Raw genomic sequence first — 20,914 nt, forward strand, 5'->3', positions numbered from 1 at the left:
TATTTACCTAAAATTATCAGAAGTTCTTTTCGAAAATTGTCTTCAAGAAATTATATACAAAGAAATTATTGCTGGAAGCGTATAAATAAGTATTCTAAATAAAAATAAATTTTGAAACGCATTTCAAAATCAAAGAGATCAACTAAATGATTGTGAAATTTCTGGAAAAGTATACAATTGTAATATTTAAAATAGACATGTTTTGGGACAGAAAATCATCAATCCGGTGCAATATTTCACTTCCAGCGTTGCATGTTCATTGAGCGTGGTGTCAAGAAAGCAGCATATCTAATTAGATGAGGAAATTATTGAAATGCAACAGTAACAATGTTGACTGCAGCGAAACATTGGCGCAGAAAAGCATCATGTCCCCAACAATTTGCTCCTCATGTTTTAATCCACACGGATCTTTCTTATTTGCACCGTCGACATAATGGATGCACCCATGGCACAAGAGTTGATAATTTATTTGGTTCGCGGGATTGGCGCAAAGATGGATGGCAACACATATTTATAAAAGGTTTTTCGTTGGCAAAAATAGCTCTGTCTTCTATCGTTCTCGTCGTTTCGTACAGTGTTTGTATTTATTATATTCTTAGCTGACGGCAAATGTGGTGAAAACTCACAAAATCTACTCTTTTTCACAACTTTTTCTTGTATATATACAGTCCCATATATACATATATCTTGGCTATATACAAAAAAATGAATGATTCAAATTTTAATTTTCTAGTAAATCCACAGAAAAAGGAAAATGATTTTCACATCAGCCAAATGCAATATTAGACATTTTATTGTTTTTAATCAAAAATTCATGAAAGATCAGACATTGAGAGAAAACAATCGCGCGCGTTTATAGGTTAGCATCTCGTGGTTCTATTTTTGCGCCTCATCTTCTATCTGGGAGTGCGAGCGCATATCACAACCACAAGTACATATAACTACGTTTGTATAGTAATTTATTTGTGTACGATCGCGACAACTTTTGTATCATAAAATCAAAAATGCACCAAATGCTAGCGCAATTTGTTATCCTGAAGGGAGAACTCGTTGTCGCGAGAGTACAATCTTGGTGGAGTCTCAAACCCGACCCAATGCTTATGTTCAAAACACAGGATCATATTTGTCTTCCAAGATGATCACATATCTACAACAAAACGCTTTGTAAATTATTTATGAAAATATATTAAGCTTCTAAACCAATATTGCGATCATTATGCCATTAAAATCACTCGTAAAAAATCATTGATTAACATAACTACTCTCTGTAGTAGATATATGATTCATATTCATTCATCAAATCTCATCAATTTCGCCGCATGTAGCTTTCGATCGCGTGAGAAAAAATCGCGCGACTTATCTCGCTCGCATGAATAGGATTTTTCAACTTTGACTAATTTATTTAAATTGATAATTGCGCTCTAATACAGAATATCAAGTAAATACAAATATATACATACATACATTTTTACATAGTATGGAAGATTGCAAAACAAAAAAAAAATATTGCAGAGAAATGAAAATTAGAATCATAGACTTTGAAAAAATATGTTTTTTTGACAATTTATATTTGAAGGGGGAGTACAACTTTAACTGTAAGGAATTTACAGAGTAACCCAACATATTCTTATGGGAAATACTTATCAATTAATGGAAGATGTAAATTAAAAAATGTACTGGTAAGCTGACCAAGCTTACGAGAGCTGTGTTTCTTTCAGTGTACCAATTTTGTGAGAGCAAACCTAAACGCGAATTAATTTAAATACGCGCAAAGTCGGGAAAAGTAGAAAAGTCATACCCTAAGAAATCTTTAGAAGGCCATATCTCGAGAACGGATCCATAGATTTTCATAAATTTTTTTTTGTTTGAAAGGTCTTGAAGTCAGCTATAACATATCGAAAAATGAAAAAAATTTATGTCGCCATTTTCGAAAAATTCGAGTTCGAAATTTTCGAAAACTTTGTTTTTGACTTTAGCGCCTCTTGCGGTCATTTTTCGAAGTTGCAATGTTCTAGACATTTGTAGGGTTTCTCGAAACCTTTCATTTGCGCTTGAGTTGATCAAAATCGGACTTGTAGAACCCGAGATATGACATGTCAACTTTGGAAGGCTATATCTCGAGAACGGATCCATAGATTTTCTTAATTTTTGGCATGGAGCTAGATAATATGGACAGCTATAACATATCAAAAAACGAAAAAAATTTATGTCGCCGTTTTCGAGATATTCATCGAAAACTAATCGAAAATTTTGTTTTCGATTTTTGGCCCCCTAGCGGTCACTTTTGAAACTTCGGATGTTCTAGAGAGTTGTAGGGTTTGTTGAGAGCTTTCATTTGACCCCGAGTTGATCAAAATCGGTCAAGCCGTTTTCGAGTTATAGTCGATTTTCGATGAAAAATTGTGGCGGCCATATTGACTAAACGGTTTGACCGATTTTCGAAAATGAGGTATCGTTGGAAAGCTCTTGATGGCCCCTACAACATATCAAAATTTCAGATTTTTAGCTATTACAGGGGCTGAGATATAGCGAAAACAAAATTTTGAGGTTATTCAAAATGGCGGACGGGGGGGTGGGGGGTAAAATTTGACGTCATAATCGGACGTCTTCCGGTCGATATTTAAACTTTGCCGTTTACCGCAAATCTCTATCTATCACCGTTCTCTTGCAATTTATGGTTGAACTACGGCGGACGGACGGCCGGACGGCCGGAAAAAAATTTTTTTGGCGCATACGTTTTTTGGAATGTGGGGACCCTAATTCGTGCTCATCCCAAGTTTGAGCCCGATCTGACGACTTTCGATTTTGCTCGGTACACAAAAGCTGTGTCTGAAAGAAACACAGCTAAAATAAAATAATAAATCTGACTAATTTTGAGATCTGTAGTAGTATATATGTATCTACTCTTTTATAAGTTGTATTTGTGTTATTTTCATTTTCAAATTCCCGAGTTTATACATAGCATAGGTATCAGGTCAAAATTTAAGAGAAAAAAATCATCAATTCAATTTCATTACTTTTCCGCTAAAATTATATTTTTCTTTATTCATAATCTAATTAAATGATCCACCCCATGAGTTCAGGTGACCGAATCAGGTGTTTTATTTCGCATCAAACTCCAGCAAAATTGACTTTTGATCGCGAAAACATGAGAGATGCGTAGAAAAAGAAAAGGTGATAGTCAAAATTCAATGGGTGTAAGTGGATAAGAAATCTCATACAAGGAAGAAAGCACGATGAAAATATTCATTCCGTCGTTCTTAGGCGAATTGTACAAAAACAGAGAGCTACAATTTTACATAAATACCACCATAGGAGTGCATTGACCTCAAGGTCGCTGTTGCTGAGAATTCCTAATAATTGTGGTGGTATATTGCGAGCACGCCGAACAACTTTTCGTCACCGCGAAGTTTGGGAGTACAAAGGGGGGAGGGAGGTTGGAAAAAAAAGCTAATTGGGGCGCAGATCAATATATGTATTTTGTACATATATATTGGAAATGTATATAAAATTAGTTACTTACATTTCTTTTGTTCTGCCAACCACACCTCCGAACTATATATTGATAGCACGTGCTCAGATGGAGAGAATTCCTTCGGCACTTCCGTGTTTAACATACACATACATATTCACATTTACGGATGTTTTTGCCCTCTACAGGGAAATTCCACGGCACTTTTACATCGAATACGAACGTTTGAGCACTTAAAATTAAAAGCACTATTCAGAAAAATTATATATGTATGTAAGGAAAACTCCTGTACTGAGGAAGTTTGAGGTTAGAGTTTAAGAAGGTACACCCTCCTGGTGGACCAACACCCAGCCAGCCAGCCGGTCGGGTGGACGAAAGAGGCGCGACCGTCGAATTGGCACACAATATTCTTTAATTAAACCACAGCTAAGCCGGACCACCGGAGAGTGTTCTGAATGAGCTTTTCAAGCACACGCGGTTATCCAAATGTCCAATTAAATTCAATGGGGGGAGGGCTCCCCTGTGGAATTCACCCTGAGCTTTCGGGGGGGCTTTCTGTGGCGGAGGCTCCGCTCAATTCCGGTTTTCCCAGCAAATGAAGTACACACACGCGTTACGCAAGCTAACTCGGAAAATTTGCAGGCCACCCGACACTTCTTCCACTGTATTTGTGGCCGCGATGGAGCGAGAGGTGGCCTCGCGTCAGCGCATCATGCGCCACATGTGCCCATGGTGGATGTGAGACAGAGATCACCAGCTGTGGGGGCATAAAAAAACGACAGACCGCGAAGTCTTGCTCGCCATCTTGGAGCGACGCATTTTCGCGAAAGAATAGAATGTAATCGCTGTGTGGGACTCGCATACATATGTTGGAGGCGAGGGCCGAATTTTGGGTTTGAGTATGAGATGAAGAACATGTACATAAACATTATGCGTCTAGCAAAGGTCTATTGAAGCAGAGTTTTCCTTGACCAATTTCTCAGTAAAGCTTCTTGATTCTGAGAAAGAAAATTTAGGTAGGTATATAGCTTTTGTATATAGCAAAATACATAACATTGATGGCGGCATTGTAGCGGAAAATTAAGCTTTATCAAAACCTACATAATTGTATATAATTTTGATATGTATGTATTTATACGTCGATTTAAATAAAACCTTATTAAATTATTTATTGCGATTTTTATTAAAATTGAAAAGGAAAAAAGCTGACTTTAGCATTGAAAAATATTCACTAGCGGTTAGTAAGATAAGATACCTACTCAAAATTAAACTTTTAAAATTATTTTGTACATTTCCTTGAGGGTGAAGGGTGAGGGTCCCTAATATATATATATAACAATACCTACTTCATAAATCTATATAATAAAGAAAGGATTTCGTGTCTGTACAGCTATACAAATCTACACCGTTTGACCGATCGTGATGAAATTTGGTACAGAGACTCCTTATATCAGGCGCTTTCGAATGGCCGTATTCATTTTCCCCCCAAAGCCCCCCTTCAGGTAGCCCCCATATAAAAGTCATGTATTTTTTGCAAATTTTTGAATTTGGCGCCTGAAATGTTGTATGAAAATGATTTCTTCTCTTTGCAAATTTTTTTCTTTGGGTTTGATGAGAGCTCTCCATCTTCTTCTCTATATAATAAAGAAAGGATTTCGTGTCTGTACAGCTATACAAATCTACACCGTTTGACCGATCGTGATGAAATTTGGTACAGAGACTCCTTATATCAGGCGCTTTCGAATGGCCGTATTCATTTTCCCCCCAAAGCCCCCCTTCAGGTAGCCCCCATATAAAAGTCATGCATTTTTTGCAAATTTTTGAATTTCGCGCCCGATATGTTGTATGAAAATGATTTCTTCTCTTTGCAAATTTTTTCTTTTGGGATCGATAAGTGGCCCAAATCTGCCTTTAAACCATCATAATTTATTTTCTCTCTGAAATTTGCGCGAAGCGCAACAAATCCCCGCGAAGCGGGGCGAGGTAAATTGGAGCGAAGCGACAATTTACCTCGTTGGAAATAAGAATAAGTTTATATTTCTTGTATTTCCCAATATGTATTAAGCTAATATTCTTTAAATTCCAAACATTAAGAACATTTCTGTTTCTTTTTCTTTGGTTTTCACCCTACAAGACAAAGAACAAAAAATTACATAAAAATTGTAATATAAAATACCCAAAATACCTTATCTTAAACACTCGTTAATTTTTTTTTCAATGGGGTCCTTCTGTATTTGGTTAATTTATTAATATTCGTGTCGTTCAACTCCTGTGCTTATGGTCTGACTCATGAGTTAATACATGTAGTATATAGCGGAGAGTGCAGCGCACAAGAAAACAATCGTATAGAGGAGTATCATGAGAAGCATCACTGCTTTCGAGCGATTTTTATCCTCCTTTGCAGAAGGGGTTTGTTGGTGTAAATTCAGCCGTCTAGACAGGTGGGTCGGTGGCGGAGGGTGGGCGAAAAAAGAGACATCGCATTGAATTGTTATTGCAGTGGCGGCAATTGTGACCAAAAGAATGGGAGTCCTCACGAAAAATCAACCCCTAAAGTCGAGACTTGAGCCAGAAAAATCTCAGATGACTATGGGAATGATGATGAGACTCATTATTGTGATGATGCAGACAAAAATCTAAAGGGGATGGAGGACAAAGTGAATGGATAATGATTCCAAAAATGTCGACGGGTAAAGAGAAGGGCTTTTGTGGCTGTTAAAGTCAGACGGTTGTAAAAAAAAAAAGATGTACTCTCAGGAGAGCGGGAAACACAAGGAAAAATGCCTCAAGAGTTTCTCAGAACAACATACCCAAATAACATCAGCTCAGCATTATTTTATTCTGCTGTTTTGCGAAAAGCGAGTGTGGAGAAAGAAAATTATTTAGAATTTTACATATCTTTGTATAACTTCTTGAAAATCATAAAGCTTCTTACAAAATTGTAAATAATACCGTTGATTGTAGTTTCAATTTGTGAACGAATTTTCCTTATTTTTAATTGATTTACAGGTGTATGAATTGATTAGGATAGTCACTGTATCATTAAAATAGCTCAGAGGAAATTTGTTTGCAAGAATTTGAGTAAAATTTAGCATATTATTTTGTTAATCTTTGTTAATCCCACGCAAGATAAAGTTAAATGGATATTTTATTGGATTTATACATTAATATGTAATTATTTTTACGACCCACGCAGTTTTATGGTAAAACTTCATGAGATAACCATTATATACAAAGAAAATAATTTAATAACAAAGTTGCTTAACTGCTAAGATTAATGTAACAGATGAGATACAATTAAAATTTTATTTTCCTCATTTAAAACCTTTTAAAACATTTCTTTATAAAGGTGTGGACATTAATGGGGTGTACGTATACTTTTGTTGAAGAGGGTGTTGTGGGTTTGAACAAGCTTAAATTAATATAATACAACATGTATATAATTATGAGACGATGTTATAAAGCTCCTAAAAGTTTTTATGATATATACAGATTTCAGAGCTTCTGGAGATTTTGTAAGAGATCTTTTCGTACCAGGCTCTGATTTTGAGAAAAAAGTCAAAGGAAATATTTAATAAGCATCACATGAGTTTAAAAAAGTCCAGGAAAATGTAAAAGCTTTCCTCGTGTGATGAGCGCTAGAACCTATTAGCTTAGCAATATGTTGCAAAAGAGACAGTATTAAATACCAAAAATGTCTAAAAAAAAAAGGAGAAAGCCACTAATGCTTGTTACTAAAACTTCATTCATTGTAAATTAAAATAGACTATTTCGTTCCGCCTCAGTGAGCATTTGTGCCCTTCAAAGGGCCTCATGAGCCATTTGTCGGGTGCGAATTGCAATTTTCTTTACAATATACAACATTGTTGCAAAAACATTACAGACCTGTCAGCAATGTGCCTTCCGTGCACATGCAAATAATTCAATTTACTCCACCAAGCTAAATTGCAACTTTCCGATCAGCATTTTCTGCACCATCTTCCAATTTTTCTTTACAATTTGTTCGCCGCGTGAGAAGTATTTTGCTATAAATATTGGCGGAGAATCAAACGAACCGAGAAATCCAATCACAGCCACTATATTACTTGAAATTCCCGCCAATCAATAAATTACTACCTATCGTGCTGACAGAATCATCTATTGGGTGTATATCTAATTCTAAAATTAATAGTTATAGTTAGCTTATCACTTCTACACATCCCCCCCCTACGTTTAAAATTTATCATAAGGTGTAGATTCTGTCAAAAAAATGTTCTTTTCTTGCAACTTAAAAGTTTGTTTTTAGATTTTGAAAATTTTTTGTAAGATTTTGACAGTTTGTATTTATAAAAGTTTTATTTAGTGGAAAAACCAAAAGATTTTACTTTCCAAAAAATCGTTTAGAAGGCTTAGAAAGTTTAAAGGGAAATTCTGGAAAACTATTTTCCCTATGAAACGACTAATGAGAGAAACAAACTGTCAGAGTCTTGCAATATTTTACACAGAATACCTACCAAAAATCTATTGAAAAAAAATTAAGAATTTTTGACAGAATCGGCTCTAAAGATCAAGAAACTCTTTTCATTACATTTTAAATATTTTTGAACAGCATTAAACCCTGATTTTATGGACCGATTGTTGCTGGCATTATTTTGAAAAGCAAAAGTAACAATCTGGGAAGCTTTTTATGGTAATTTCTTTTTGACTTCTGCCTACTTGCCAAGCATATGTGTCTACAGCTGATAAGAGAATCTCTTATTATTTTTACAGAATTAAAATTGCTGCAATAATATCCAAAAAGCATTGTCACATTCGCTCACAAAATTCGTGTGGATTCAGTGGATATTTCCATGTGTAGATAAAATGAATGTGAGAGAATTGTGCAAAAAGAGATTCCCCATGGAAAGTAATAAAAGTAGCGTATAAATAAAAAGGAGACGATGAGGTGCATACAGAAAGCTGTTTAATTTGTCGGCTTAAACGCATTTTGCTCATATGTGACCATATACAAAAAAATACGCTAATGGAATTTGATATTAACTTCATTTAAAATATGTACAGTATAAATTTTTCGCGAAGTGTCATAAATTCGTATTTTTATTGTTATGGCAAAATTGCCTGTGCATTTTATATCTTTTGTCTCTCCCCAGCCACTTCTTGCGTGCTTCTTCGGTGAGACCAAGAGTCACGATAAGAACACCCAGTCCCTTGGTTAGGGGATCAAAGCTAAATGCAATGCACTGATTCTAAATTTCAACACTCTGTGGCTGATTTTAGTTACACCTGTTGCGAATTTTATTCTTAGGATGGAATTGCCCCAAAGTGACCATGAGAAAGTGGAATGAGGGGGTAAAACAAGCAGAATCCAGAACTTAAAGGATAAAATGAGAGAAGGGAAATTAAGATAAAAATCAAGTGAATTGCAGAATATTTCTCAATGTTCCTTCTCTGTTGCCAATGCTAAAGGGAACATAAGTGGATTTTATTGTCCAAGTAATTGGGAGAATTTGCTGCCATCACTAACAAATGATTCCATATTAACCATTTGATGTGCAACAGAATCCGATGAAAAGTGTAAATTCTTGTAATCTTTAAGTAAATCGTAAAATATATAGATGGAGACGAAAAGCAAAAGTTTTTGTAAGAGAGCTTTCACTTGCACCAAAGCTTGTGAGTGAGATTAATTTGCATTGTGAGGAAGCGAAGGAGTCCTCATAATGATCAGAATAAAGTGACAAGTCTTTATTTCTAGAACAAAAATAACAAGGATAGAAACCATTTTATTTCAACCATAAACTTTTAAACGGTCTAAAGCTCCTATTATGTTTAAAATTATATTTCAACTGTATCATTATATATAATTTAGAATAGAAGCTTGTGTTTGATTGCCAAAAGGTAAATCTTGCACAAGAGGAAGTAGATAATCTCGACATTTACAGCAACAATTTGTTAATTCACAAAGAACAAGTTGTGTGATATAGCAAAAGGAGGGATAATAATATGTGCTGTCGAGTCCCTTTAAGATGTCCCATGGAGAAGTCATTGAATTCAATGGCGTACAAAAGGAGAATAAATTGCCATGGACCAAGGAAGCTGAACAGAGGGGGTAGATCTGATCATCCTGACCCACAGGCATCATTAGAGGTGCGCGGCATTGCATCACGAATCAGCATCACTATTCGTGATTGACAGAGTGACGGAAGGGCATTGAAATGGGTGGCGACGCGAGCTCCCCGGAGTGAATAATTCATGCACTCTGCAATTCTCTTTCTTCTGTGCATCAGCCTTCTTCCCGAAGCAAACAAGTGGCTTCGCGGGGTGACTGCACGGTGCTGACCCGACCTGGCTGGCCATTGCTCCACCAATCCATTGATGCAAGTGCGACAGAGAGAGTATCACAAAAAAACCCTCGTCCCGCGCATCCGTTGAGGGCAACGTCTTTCGCTGCATGGCAGTGCCTTTTGCTTTTACCAGGATGCCCTCCTTGCTTAACTTCGTATACATCGCGATCTTCGAGTTCTTTGCGCGACTATTCAACTTTCTAAAGCCCGTATTGCATTTCCTTAGTGCACATTTGACAACGTGTAAAATAATTTTTGAAAAAAATATTAACATTGCGTCATTAGTTTTACGATAAAGTAAATACATGCATTGAATTTTATACGAAAAAATAATGATTATTGAGAAAAAGTAGCAATAAACTGGAAATTGTAAGATGTCTCAAATAAAATCTTCGAGTGATAGCTATAAAATTACAGTGAGGATGCAGTAAAAGATATAAAGAAGGTTTAATGAAACTGAAAATATTTTTTTCTATATAAAGGAGGATTGAGGGTAAAATTATAAGACTTCTGAATTGTATTAATTTGTTTAAGCTTTTGTCGTTTAAATTTAAATTAGGGAAGATCGGTGCTAATTAAGTCAGTTTGTATTTTATTAAATTTGCATGATTTCCAGATTGCAAGAAAATTTTCTCAGTCAGCCTATGGATTTTTGTGCTCCAAATATGGACATGAGTAATTTAATTTATTTTATTTTTCAAGATTTTCCGTCAAATACTTTGAATACATCTCAAGAGCACAATCAAAAGGATTCAAAGGGTAAAAGGATAATGTTTAAAGAGAAGAGCAAACATGTAATAAATCCTTTGGTACATTTAATTGTAATCGATTTTGTGTCTTATAAATTTCTTTCTATTTCATTAAATCGCAGATAAAAAGAATGTCCCACTCGAATGACAAAAAACATCCCACATTATTCCTTTGACGGACACACCGATTGTATTCTCAGAGAGCCATTTCAACGACTCTGGAATTCCAAAGCGATTATCATTCTCCACGATTTTTGAAATCTTCATTGGTGATCACTTTGACACCCGACTGTCATTGTCAGACTCATCTTTGGCTTTCCTCTCTCGCATCGCATTCTTCCCTTTTTCTTATCGCCCACTTGTTGCGATGCTTCATCTTTTTGGGGTTGAAGGAGCGCCCAGAGTGTTTTGCTGCGAATACTCTTGCCCCATTCGCGATTATTTAGTGCAGTCAAATTAATATCGTCTGGAGGCACACAGCAAGACCACAAATACCCAACACGGAGGAGATGTAACCTTGAAAGTCTGGAGCTCTTTGGGCATTCCTCCCCATCTCCTTGTTCTCATGTGGATGGCAAAAAGGAGATGCAGAGAACGTGGCTTGGAGATGAGACGATGAATTGAGATGAAATTTATTATTCCTAAACTCCCTTTACTTCACTCATTCACCTCCATTTTCTCTTGTCTTTTGTAAAAAGGATACATCGTGTGCGGGTATTTTTAAATTGAAAAGTCTGCTGGGAAATCATACGGGAAATCAGATGGAGGTGGTTTTCATTTAAAAAATTAATGCATCTTGAATCTTTATCTCGTTTAAAATTAAAATTAAGTGTAAGCTTTGAACCTTTATGGTATTAAAAATGCAACTTTCCGAGTATCTTGATTTTTTTAATTAATAAATATTTCACTCCTGTAAAGCTAGAGCTTCGATAAGTAATCTTGGGTCGTTTAGAAAATTCATCTCTTTTCCTTTTAAGAAAAGCTTATTCTTTTAAATTTATAACGTAGCTTTTTACTAAAATAAAATAATCAACCATTATTGTAGAACCTTTTTAGGTAATCTTAAGAGGAATTCATGCCTTTTTTATTTTTTTTTCTTTAATAAAATCAAATTTAATTCAGTGGTCGAAAAAAATCCTCCATAATTGGATGTATAAAGGCAGATTTTTTGTAGCTGTATCGATGATTCAGGAACTATTAATTCTTCTATCAGTATCCATCGCGTCTGGATAAGAATGCACCAACGAGACTTTACATGAGAGGTGATAAAAATAAAAAGAGAAAAAAACAACATCAAAAACCACCCATTTACGAATCCGCCCGCGAACATGCAGGATTATAAATGACTGGCGATTTTTGCTCAATTCATGCCAAAATAAAGGGAAATGGAATATTGGGAGATTATATTAATGACACAACATCGTCTGCAGATATTTTTGAGTCACTTTTGCTTGCTGCCAAGACGAGAGAAGCGTCTTTTGACATGAAAAATTGTCCCTATCGCATTTTGTAAGACGAGACACAGACAGAACTTTTTCTTCCAACACAAAACGCGGACATATATACATAAACTTCTTTTGCTGCCTCTTTGAGGTTCCGTCAATTTTTATAATACCACACCAAAATAGAGGACATCAAAACAACATTCAATTCACTGCAGAAATTGCCACAAGAATGAAATGGAAAAAAATTCACACAAAACATTATCGTAATTTTTAAGAAGGGTGTATAAATCATAATTTTTGCGCTAAAAAAGTTTTTTAAACGTTTCAATATGTTGGAATGTCGTTAAATAAATTAAACAAAAATTCTCCATTAATTTGAAATATTACGGAGATATTCTGTATTTTATTGACAAAATGAAAAGAATAAAATACCCCAAGAATGAATTAAATTTTAACCACCACTGTGGTGCAGAGGCTGCGACTTTTGTCAAATATTTCAAGTAAAACTCAATAATCATTTATTAGTTTTGTTCAATTAGAAGAGATATAATATTTTATTATTTTTTAGATTATTAATTTCGATTAAATTTGGGTTTTTTATTGAACAGAAGAGGAATTTCAATAAGAAAATCATTAAATTGCCCTTTAAAATTGGGAAGAATTTTTTTTTTAAGAATAAGACTGATTTTTGAGTTATTTAATTTTTTATTCACGTTTTTTTTTTTGACTTTTTTTTAAATAGTAAAAAAAATTATAATAAAATAAAATACAATCGGTGGGATCTTTAGAATCCCCTCGTTGCATAAAGATTGCACGTTGCGCACCCTGGAAATTTCCAATGATACCAAGGTGTCGGTGGTCTTTCCTCTTCTACCAGCTTGAGGAGGCTGCAATTTTCAAGGCGATGGAAGACCTCCATCACCTTTTCCATGTATAGATCCCACATGATCCTTCGCTCAATTTCCTCGACAGTTGGAATATAAGTTGGTATTCCATGTGGTCTCGGAGATGAAAGGCCGTACACTTGTTCTGGAGATGAAACACTTCCAGAGAAGGGGGAGCCATTCGCGGCTTCAAAGAGTGGGCTGTTATTCACATCCTGGCTTAAGGAACTTCCACTGCCAGGGCTGCCAGAAATATTGCTACCTTCAGGATGCGTCATGTTGTAGCAATGCAGACAGACGCAACTCTGGAGATCATCTTCCGTCTGCGGCGTGGATGTCCATTGGTGATACCATGGCGGGGCGATGGGTCCCAACTCTGGACGTGGCACTTCATCACATGGCCCTAGGTCGATGCCATTATCCTCAAAATTATCAGAGATCACTTCTTCGTAATCTTCTGATGGAGCTAAGTCTTCACTTTGCTCCCTTTCAGAACCATCACTTCCACTTTCATAACTATCCTGAGAATACTCAAACACGGTATTGCACATCTTTAGTGTTTCAACAAAAACTTATGACTGACAAACTTTGGCTCAAGGATGGTCTTTTATAGCCAAAAAGGATCAGCTAAAACTGCCTGGATGTACACGTGCTTAAAAGGGACTGGAGGATAAAACCAAATTGTGAGCAGATTTTAATAAGAAAGGATGGATTAAATATCAAAAATACATTAAATGCTCGTTGGAAAATACCTCGTAACAATTAAAAGGTATTCTAAGTCAAACTTAAAAGTTTTTAAGTAACTAAGTAACTAGAAGTTAATGAGGGTTAACTGTCCGTTACCTGAATTAAAAATTAATAATTTCCTGAAATTTTCAGTACATATATCGTTGTTTATGAATTTCTTTTTAAACCTGCGAAGTTTTTCCTAATTTTCTTTACGAAGTTTTCCTGTGTGTTTTCCTTTTCGCTTTTATTTAATTTACAAAGTCTTTCCTTTTTAGCGAAATTAAATCACAGGACCAGCAAGAACAAAAAATCAAAAATTTGAAAGTTTGGGATTTTTCTCCAAAAATAAATTTTTTAAGTTCAGAGAAGCCCCCCCAAAAATTATTTTTTCTTTTTTCAACCCTCTGGAATCCTTACAGATCCTTAAGAGATTAACAAAAACTGTTTGACTTTAAAGAAAATAAAAATATGTAATTTTTTAGCGCTCAAAGTCAATCATTTTTGCGATTTTTCTAGCTGTTTCAAGATCTACTGGCATTACTTAAATTATATAATCTGCTTTTTCTCTTAATTTTAAAGTGATCTCTACACGAGATAATCAGTGAAAATGCGAAAAAGATTTTTTGTTTAATTTTTAGAATAATAAATTTGCCAGATAAACCTTGCCTTTGATGGCGTAACGGCGCTGATTGTCCGATTGTTTACACCTCCAAACTTGGTTTGAGGTAAAAGCAGAAAAAAAGAATTGGAAGATACATCAATGGTCAATAAATTGATTGCATCCACAGACGATCTTGGTAGGTGGATTTTAATTGTTTAACAATGCAGTGAAATAAAAGAGAAGTTCTTGTACACCGCCACTGCGATTCTGCGAGGGTGGTGGGATATAATGTGTGGTCTTGACTGAGAGGGTAGTCATGGCAAAATGTATTTTCAGCTCATCAAAATAAGACGATTCTGTGTCACTCAACGTTTATGTGTTGTCGCAATTAAAATTCACCAAATGCCAGACGCATTAAATTTCAAAGGAAAAAAAAAGAGTGAAAAAAGCATTCGTGATATTATGGTATATTATACATATAAATTTGTATGTATATAATTCTCATTTTAATAGCGATTACTTGTGGAGAGCTGCATGTTTAGTGGTAGATTGATTACAATTCAATCTCATGTTAATTCTTTGAAATATTGGTCGTCAATGAAACCTATATTTCACAGATAAAAAAGAAAATTTCCTCCAGGTTTTTATTTTATCATTCTAAATACTATATACAGTACTATATAATTAATATATATTTTCTCTATTATTTTGTTCTAGAACTAATTTTAATCTTGACGGATTTATGCTTATTCTTTTATCTCTATAAAGAAAACATCTTGTAACGTAGATCAACTCCTGTATTTATTTTATAAAAAAAATACTTAAGATACTGAAATTCATTTGGATGTATAATTTAAAATAATTTTACAATTGAGACATACAGCACCCATATAAATTGTAGAATTTACAGAACATAGAGATTCGACGGTCAGGGACGAAGTCATGGGAGACTGACTGGCGAACATGGCCTGGGAATGGGGCTGGGAAGGCTGGTTGAAGAAGACGGATTGATTGGTGGATTTGTGCAAGTGCAGCGACTTTGCCAGTGGGAGCTCCAGTAACTCCGGCGGGTGAGGGCTGGGAGGTGAGGGGGCGGCTGTCTAGACTCTGGCTAGACACTGCCAATTCGAATGCACCGGGAGCCTCTTGCGCTGCGCTCGCACGCCGTCGTCAGGGCGACCGAGACGGTCGCTCCCGCGTTTCTGCCTCAAACTCCATACACACCAAGTCGCTCTTTTTACTCTTTCGCAACATAAGTTAGCAAATATTGGATGGCAGTGTCCTATTACGCTAAAAAATAGGATAAACTGAATTAAACCTTTTCTTTTAGCTGTGATTCTTTCGGAGAAAAGAATAGCACAGCTTCTATGTATCACCTAAATTTTTTTACATAATGCATGACCTTCATATTAAGTTCCAAAGCTTAATTGCATCGTTCTGAATTTTTTTTTCTTAATTTGAGTAAATAGAAATAGCGTAAAAAGTCAAATGGATTAAAAAAGGAGTTTATAGAACTTATTTTACTAATTTTCAAGAATTTTGGGAGAAAACTGAATTTTCTAGACAATTTTCGAATCAGATCTTGGAGTAATTTTAACAAAAAAGATTCTTGAAAAATCTGGATAATAATCTTAACTTTTCCAAATTTATTTGAATAATTATGGGAATTATATTCTACAAAATTATACAGCCTTTGTTGACAAAGGCAACCGATTACATACGTTCTTGGTTTGTCTGTGAATTTTGGCTCTTTTACGTCTCTCTTCCACATTGTATGTCCCTCCTTTTGCCCCGAACCGCTGACCCCACAACGGCTAAACTTTCCGAATAATTTTGTATGAAGCAACTTTGACCGAATGCAATATTAGGGCGGCTTTTGATTGGTTTAGAATTTTTTTTAATCAATGTTAATCTTTTCAATAGTTTTATTGAAAAAGATTTTTTTCTCAAAATACAAACAGTGTAATTCATATTATGCAGTCAATCATTTCGTTCATTTAATTAATTCTTTGAAATGTATTTATGAGAAGCTTCTTAGAATATTCTTGTTGAGATTCTTTGAATATTTCTTTTTGCATTATTATAATATAAAAAACATTAAATGTTTTTTCTTCTATTTCGAATTATTTAAAGAGTTTGAATAAATTAAGATTGCATAACTGTGGGCGATTATTTTACCTTTAGCATTTCATTGAAAAAAAAAGTATTTTCCCGTCAAACTTGACCAGAACATTGACAAAATAAGAAAGAGAGCTTTTGGAAATAAAATAAATAATAAAAAAATAATTATATTGGTCAACATCTAATATTTTTAGAGGAAAAGTTTTTAAGAGTTTCCCTTGGAAAAATATGTTGACCTAATGAGTTAAGAAAAGATATTAGTAACAGGATCTTGCGTGCAGTTTTCCAATTAGATGGCAAAAGCTACATTATTGAATGAAAGTTGGCATCTAATTGATGTGTATGAGCAGATAAAGTTGTTGTATTTAATCGTATAAAAGAAATTGTTAGAGAAATAAAAGAAAAAATCAATGACAAAGCTTGCAGAAGAAGAAATATTTTTTATTATCAAAGAACATTCTTTGCTAACTTTAGGACGCTTCTTTTAAACAATCATTAACTTTTTTTAAAGAAATAAAATAAAGATCTTAAAACGGATTGATAACGATTTGAGAGACCTTAAGGGAAGTGTGTAAAAAAGTAATAAAATTGACTACATTATGTAACTTAATGTCATATTCTTGATGTTTTTAATCACATTTCACTTTCAAATGCCCTAATGGTCAAAAAATCGACCAATTAATCCACTTTTAGCGCATCCAATCTCATTTTTGGGTGACGTAGAATAACCCACTTTGAATAGTTTTTGCAAAGCTTTGTGATTTTAACACTTCTTTATGACTCATGCGACACTTAAATGTTTTTTTCGGTAGTACTATATCTATAACAATGTTCATGACCATAAGATTCTCACCGGGAAAATGGCCTAGAAGTCCCCGCGAGGGGAGGTGAGTTGTTGACGTGTGGAGTGAGAGAGAGTCAATGGATGGGAAGTGATAAAAACGAATGAGGTTTGCAAAGAGTGGAAGTGTTTATGCTCGAGTGAAGACAGAGAGGCATATTTTCTTTAGGTGTCTTGCTTGGGAGAATCTTACACTGGATTTTCCTGTTTAAGTCCGCAATGAGACACCATGTGAGTCTCACAATGTGATAAATGGCCATTCGCAAACAGTCACAGATTCAATGTCAAGTGCACAAAAATATGATACAAGCCCCGATGAAGTCTTTAAAGACTCCCGCAGAATTAAGTTGAACGCCAGTCAAGTCGTGAGCTTCGAAAGGAAAAGTTAAATATTTTGTTTGAGGTGGTGAAACCCCCGAGTGATTCCCACTAGTTTGGATTTATCCAGAAATTCCCCAAGCAGCTATGGATTTTCATGGACTTGCAATTTTCTTCGGTGAGCTACATAAAAACTTTAAGAAAAAAAAACTTAGGTGGTGGTTTTGGGTGATGTGAATGATCCTCCAGTGAGAAAGCTTTGATTTCTCATTTGAAACGACCAACCGAATTAATGATGCTTCCAGTTTTATATAAAAGTATTGAATTGAAACTCTATGCGAAAACAAACAGTTAGCTTTATAAATTTGGATGCATAAACTACCAATAAACTACAAAAGAAGATCTCAAAAGTGTGTCTTTCTTATGATCATTGTTAATCATTTTCTTACGTAACAAAAAAACAAACATAAAACATTTTTTGTTGTAAAAATGATAATTTTCCTATTATGTGGAATTTCAGCTATGATAATGTTTAGCATAGAGCATAGATAATTTCTACTTGCAATTCAAGAAGTAATTTACCTGCAGAAAGTCATTATGAGAAATTTTTAGAGAATCTTTAAGATTGCATTTTGATGATTTTTGCCCATGGGGGAAAATTCCATTTGGCGAAATGTTGAACCATGTTGACCACAGAGGCGCGTGGATATACAAAATGAGATGAATTATTCATTAATTTTTTTCTTAATTGAACTGCGGAAACTTCTTTAAGAATTTTTGGTTTACGATAACTTGTAAAAAAATTAGCCGATACTAACTCGTAAATATTATGGAAGTTGTTTATATTTTTTCAGTGCGATTTATGAGTTTTCAATTTCATTAATTAACCTTCGGATTAAATATAGTTCAAGTCTAATTTTGGCTCTAAAATAATTTATTTTTTCAATGCAAAGAGAATTTTTTAAAAGTTTTTTTTTAAGAACTTTCATTTGAAATTGGTTTTGTCAAAATCCAGTAATAGGTTCAATTTTAAATCGTTTTATTGGACTACACTGTGACTCTCCTACCTTTGATTTCGGAATTTTTAAAGACCACTTGGTGTTCTGTAGTAGAAGTGAAATTCGACCATTCGTATGCGACCATTTTGAATCAAAAGAACCAAGAATCCACCAACACTACAAAGTTATTAATAAGATTTTCATTTTTTTTAAAGAAATATTTTTATTTATTCATTTTTTTCTTTGTACATTTTAAAAGAATATTTTGTGCTTCAAAATTAAACTCTTATTCTTTGTTTTTTCAAAATTACAATAAAATAAAGTACAATCGGTGGGAAAATTAGAATCCTCTCGTCAGGTTGCCATGTTCAGCGTCTTGGAAACTTCCGGTGATAATGCGGCGTCGGTGGTTGGCCTTCTCCTTACTGTCTAATCAGACATCCTTCTGGTCCTCTCTTGAACTATGTAGACTGATTTTTATGTCCGTTGGAGATGACATGGACGTCTGATGGGCCCCAATTCTGGACGTGGTGCCTCATCACATGGTCCTAGGTCGATGCCATTGTCTTCAAATTTATCGAAGATCACTTCTTTTGAAGGAGCGGATTCTTCCCTTTTCTCACTTTCTGAACTGTTTTGAGAGGGATTTCTTCGATTTTTTCGATGATAGCGATGCTTCCGCCGTGGAGGATGGCTACTCTTGGAACTCTCTTTGGGTGGGGCCTGAGTTGTCCACATAACTTTGTAGTTCTCTTTGTCATATACAAAGTATATTTTTGGCAATCGGAGAGGCTGACTACTGCTACAACTGCGATTTATAAAATTAATTTGGGAATTCTCAGAAGACATCTTTGTTCTTTCAATGTAAACTTTCGACTGACGAACTTTGGCTCAAGGATGACCTTTTATAGCCAAAAAGGATCAGCTAGAACTACCTGGGCGTACTCTTGTCAAAAAGGGATGGAGGATAAATCCAAGTTTATAAGAAGATTTTAATGAGAAAGGATGGATTAAGTATCCATATAAAATGGTCAGAACTTAGCATCGTATATTTCCCAACCCTCGATATCACAAATGCTTTAAAGGCTCTTTGCAAAATAAAACATAAACAATTATAAAGTATTCTAAATCAAACTAGGTAACTAGAAGAATTTGTAGAACTCGCATTTTTTCAATTTTTCTAGAATTTTCATTTAAGCTTTTTGCGATTTTTTTATTACCACTCCAACGGTAACTCGTATTTACAAATCGGTCAAACCGTTCAACTAAAAGAGGTCCCTTGAATATTTTATTAAAAAATCAAATCGGACATAACTTCGGTTCTGTTTGTCTGATTTGAATCAAAGTAAGCTGAAATGTAAGTTTTTAAGACGCTCAATATTACCTAGAATACTGATCGGTCTAAATGTGACTAGCAGTTGCCAAAATTTAAAAAAATCAATTTTCTTGATATTTTGTCAATGAAAATCTAAAAAATCACACAATGGGCCTAATTCAGCGACCAAGAAACCCTTGAAATCTTTGAATTTTGTACTGAAATTTCAAGATTTCAAGCGAATTTCAAGGGTTTCTTGGTCGCTGAATAAGGCCCAATGCATTTTCTTTAAATTCTAGCATATTAAAACTGAGGTTTTTTTTTTATTTTCAGGACTTTTGGTCTTTACGAACAGTTTTCCCCAACAAGGATTCAATACCGATGGTGCTCAGGATCCCAACTCAGTAGACGAAAGTATTGGATGGTCCTGGGGAGTTAGTAGCAGTGAAGATCGAAACACAAACAATCAACCGAATCAATTTCCAGGAAACTTTAATACGCCTAGAACTCCACAGCAGCAAACCACGAGTGGTAACCTACAATTTTAAGCTTTAAAAGCTCTAGATGCAGATTTTCTGAATTAATCTTTGAAGCTTTATCCGCTGATTAAAACTTATAATTAATTTTAAATTTTTTTAATGTGAAAATTTCTTTATTAATGATTTTTTTTTATCTTTTAGCAGCTCCATCAGGGGTAACCAATCTGCCTTCTGAAACATTTCTAAGATGTGTCGATAATTGCCCAACGACCAGTGAATATAATCCAGTTTGTGGTTCTGATATGCAAAGTTATCACAACATGGCTAAATTTGGGTGTGCAGTTTCATGTGGAGCAAGTAAGTTTTAGTTTTCTTTAAAACTTTTAATAATTTTGAATATTTACTAAAAGATTTTTTTAAATTAATATTTCAGGAATTCGAATTATTAGGGTCGGAACATGCCTCCCAGTTAATGGGTGATCTTCTTATGAGTTTAATGTTATATTTCATCTATTTCATTTTCTCTCACTCTCCGAAGGGAAACTACAAGACTTTGAGGAAACCGATAAAATTTCTCAACATTTAATTGCAGAAGCGATCAATAAAACACTTTGTACTCCATTTGTATGACAGTTTTTTCAC

At 34.7% G+C, this 20,914-nt stretch overlaps 2 protein-coding genes across 2 annotated transcripts in view; one reads left to right on the forward strand and one right to left on the reverse strand.

Annotated features, from left to right (window-relative positions):
- Positions 1–4,139, reverse strand: part of LOC129792661 (uncharacterized) — a 61,649-nt gene extending 57,510 nt beyond the window's left edge. The window contains exon 1 of the mRNA XM_055831967.1: positions 3,524–4,139. Coding sequence (XP_055687942.1) covers positions 3,524–3,623 — 100 coding nt within the window. The 5' untranslated portion in view covers positions 3,624–4,139. The remainder of the gene's footprint in view (positions 1–3,523) is intronic.
- A 13,134-nt stretch (positions 4,140–17,273) lies between these two features.
- Positions 17,274–20,893, forward strand: LOC129792697 (uncharacterized). The gene is made up of 4 exons (XM_055832018.1): positions 17,274–17,658; positions 20,127–20,324; positions 20,474–20,629; positions 20,706–20,893. The coding sequence occupies exons 1-4, from the start codon at positions 17,628–17,630 to the stop codon at positions 20,750–20,752; spliced, it is 432 nt and encodes a 143-aa protein (XP_055687993.1). The 5' UTR covers positions 17,274–17,627; the 3' UTR covers positions 20,753–20,893.
- The last annotated feature ends 21 nt before the right edge of the window (positions 20,894–20,914 follow it).

Source organism: Lutzomyia longipalpis, chromosome 3 (assembly GCF_024334085.1).
Source record: "Lutzomyia longipalpis isolate SR_M1_2022 chromosome 3, ASM2433408v1".
Taxonomy (NCBI): Eukaryota; Metazoa; Arthropoda; class Insecta; order Diptera; family Psychodidae; genus Lutzomyia; species Lutzomyia longipalpis.

What these genes read in the sequence shown, in the direction of transcription:
- LOC129792697 (XM_055832018.1), top strand. Translation starts at nt 17,628, where the DNA reads ATGGATTTTCATGGACTTGCAATTTTCTTCG. An exon ending in TGGACTTGCAATTTTCTTCG is followed by an intron (nt 17,659 to 20,126) that starts GTGAGCTACATA and finishes TTTTATTTTCAG; the next exon opens with GACTTTTGGTCTTTACGAAC. An exon ending in TGCAGTTTCATGTGGAGCAA is followed by an intron (nt 20,630 to 20,705) that starts GTAAGTTTTAGT and finishes TTAATATTTCAG; the next exon opens with GAATTCGAATTATTAGGGTC.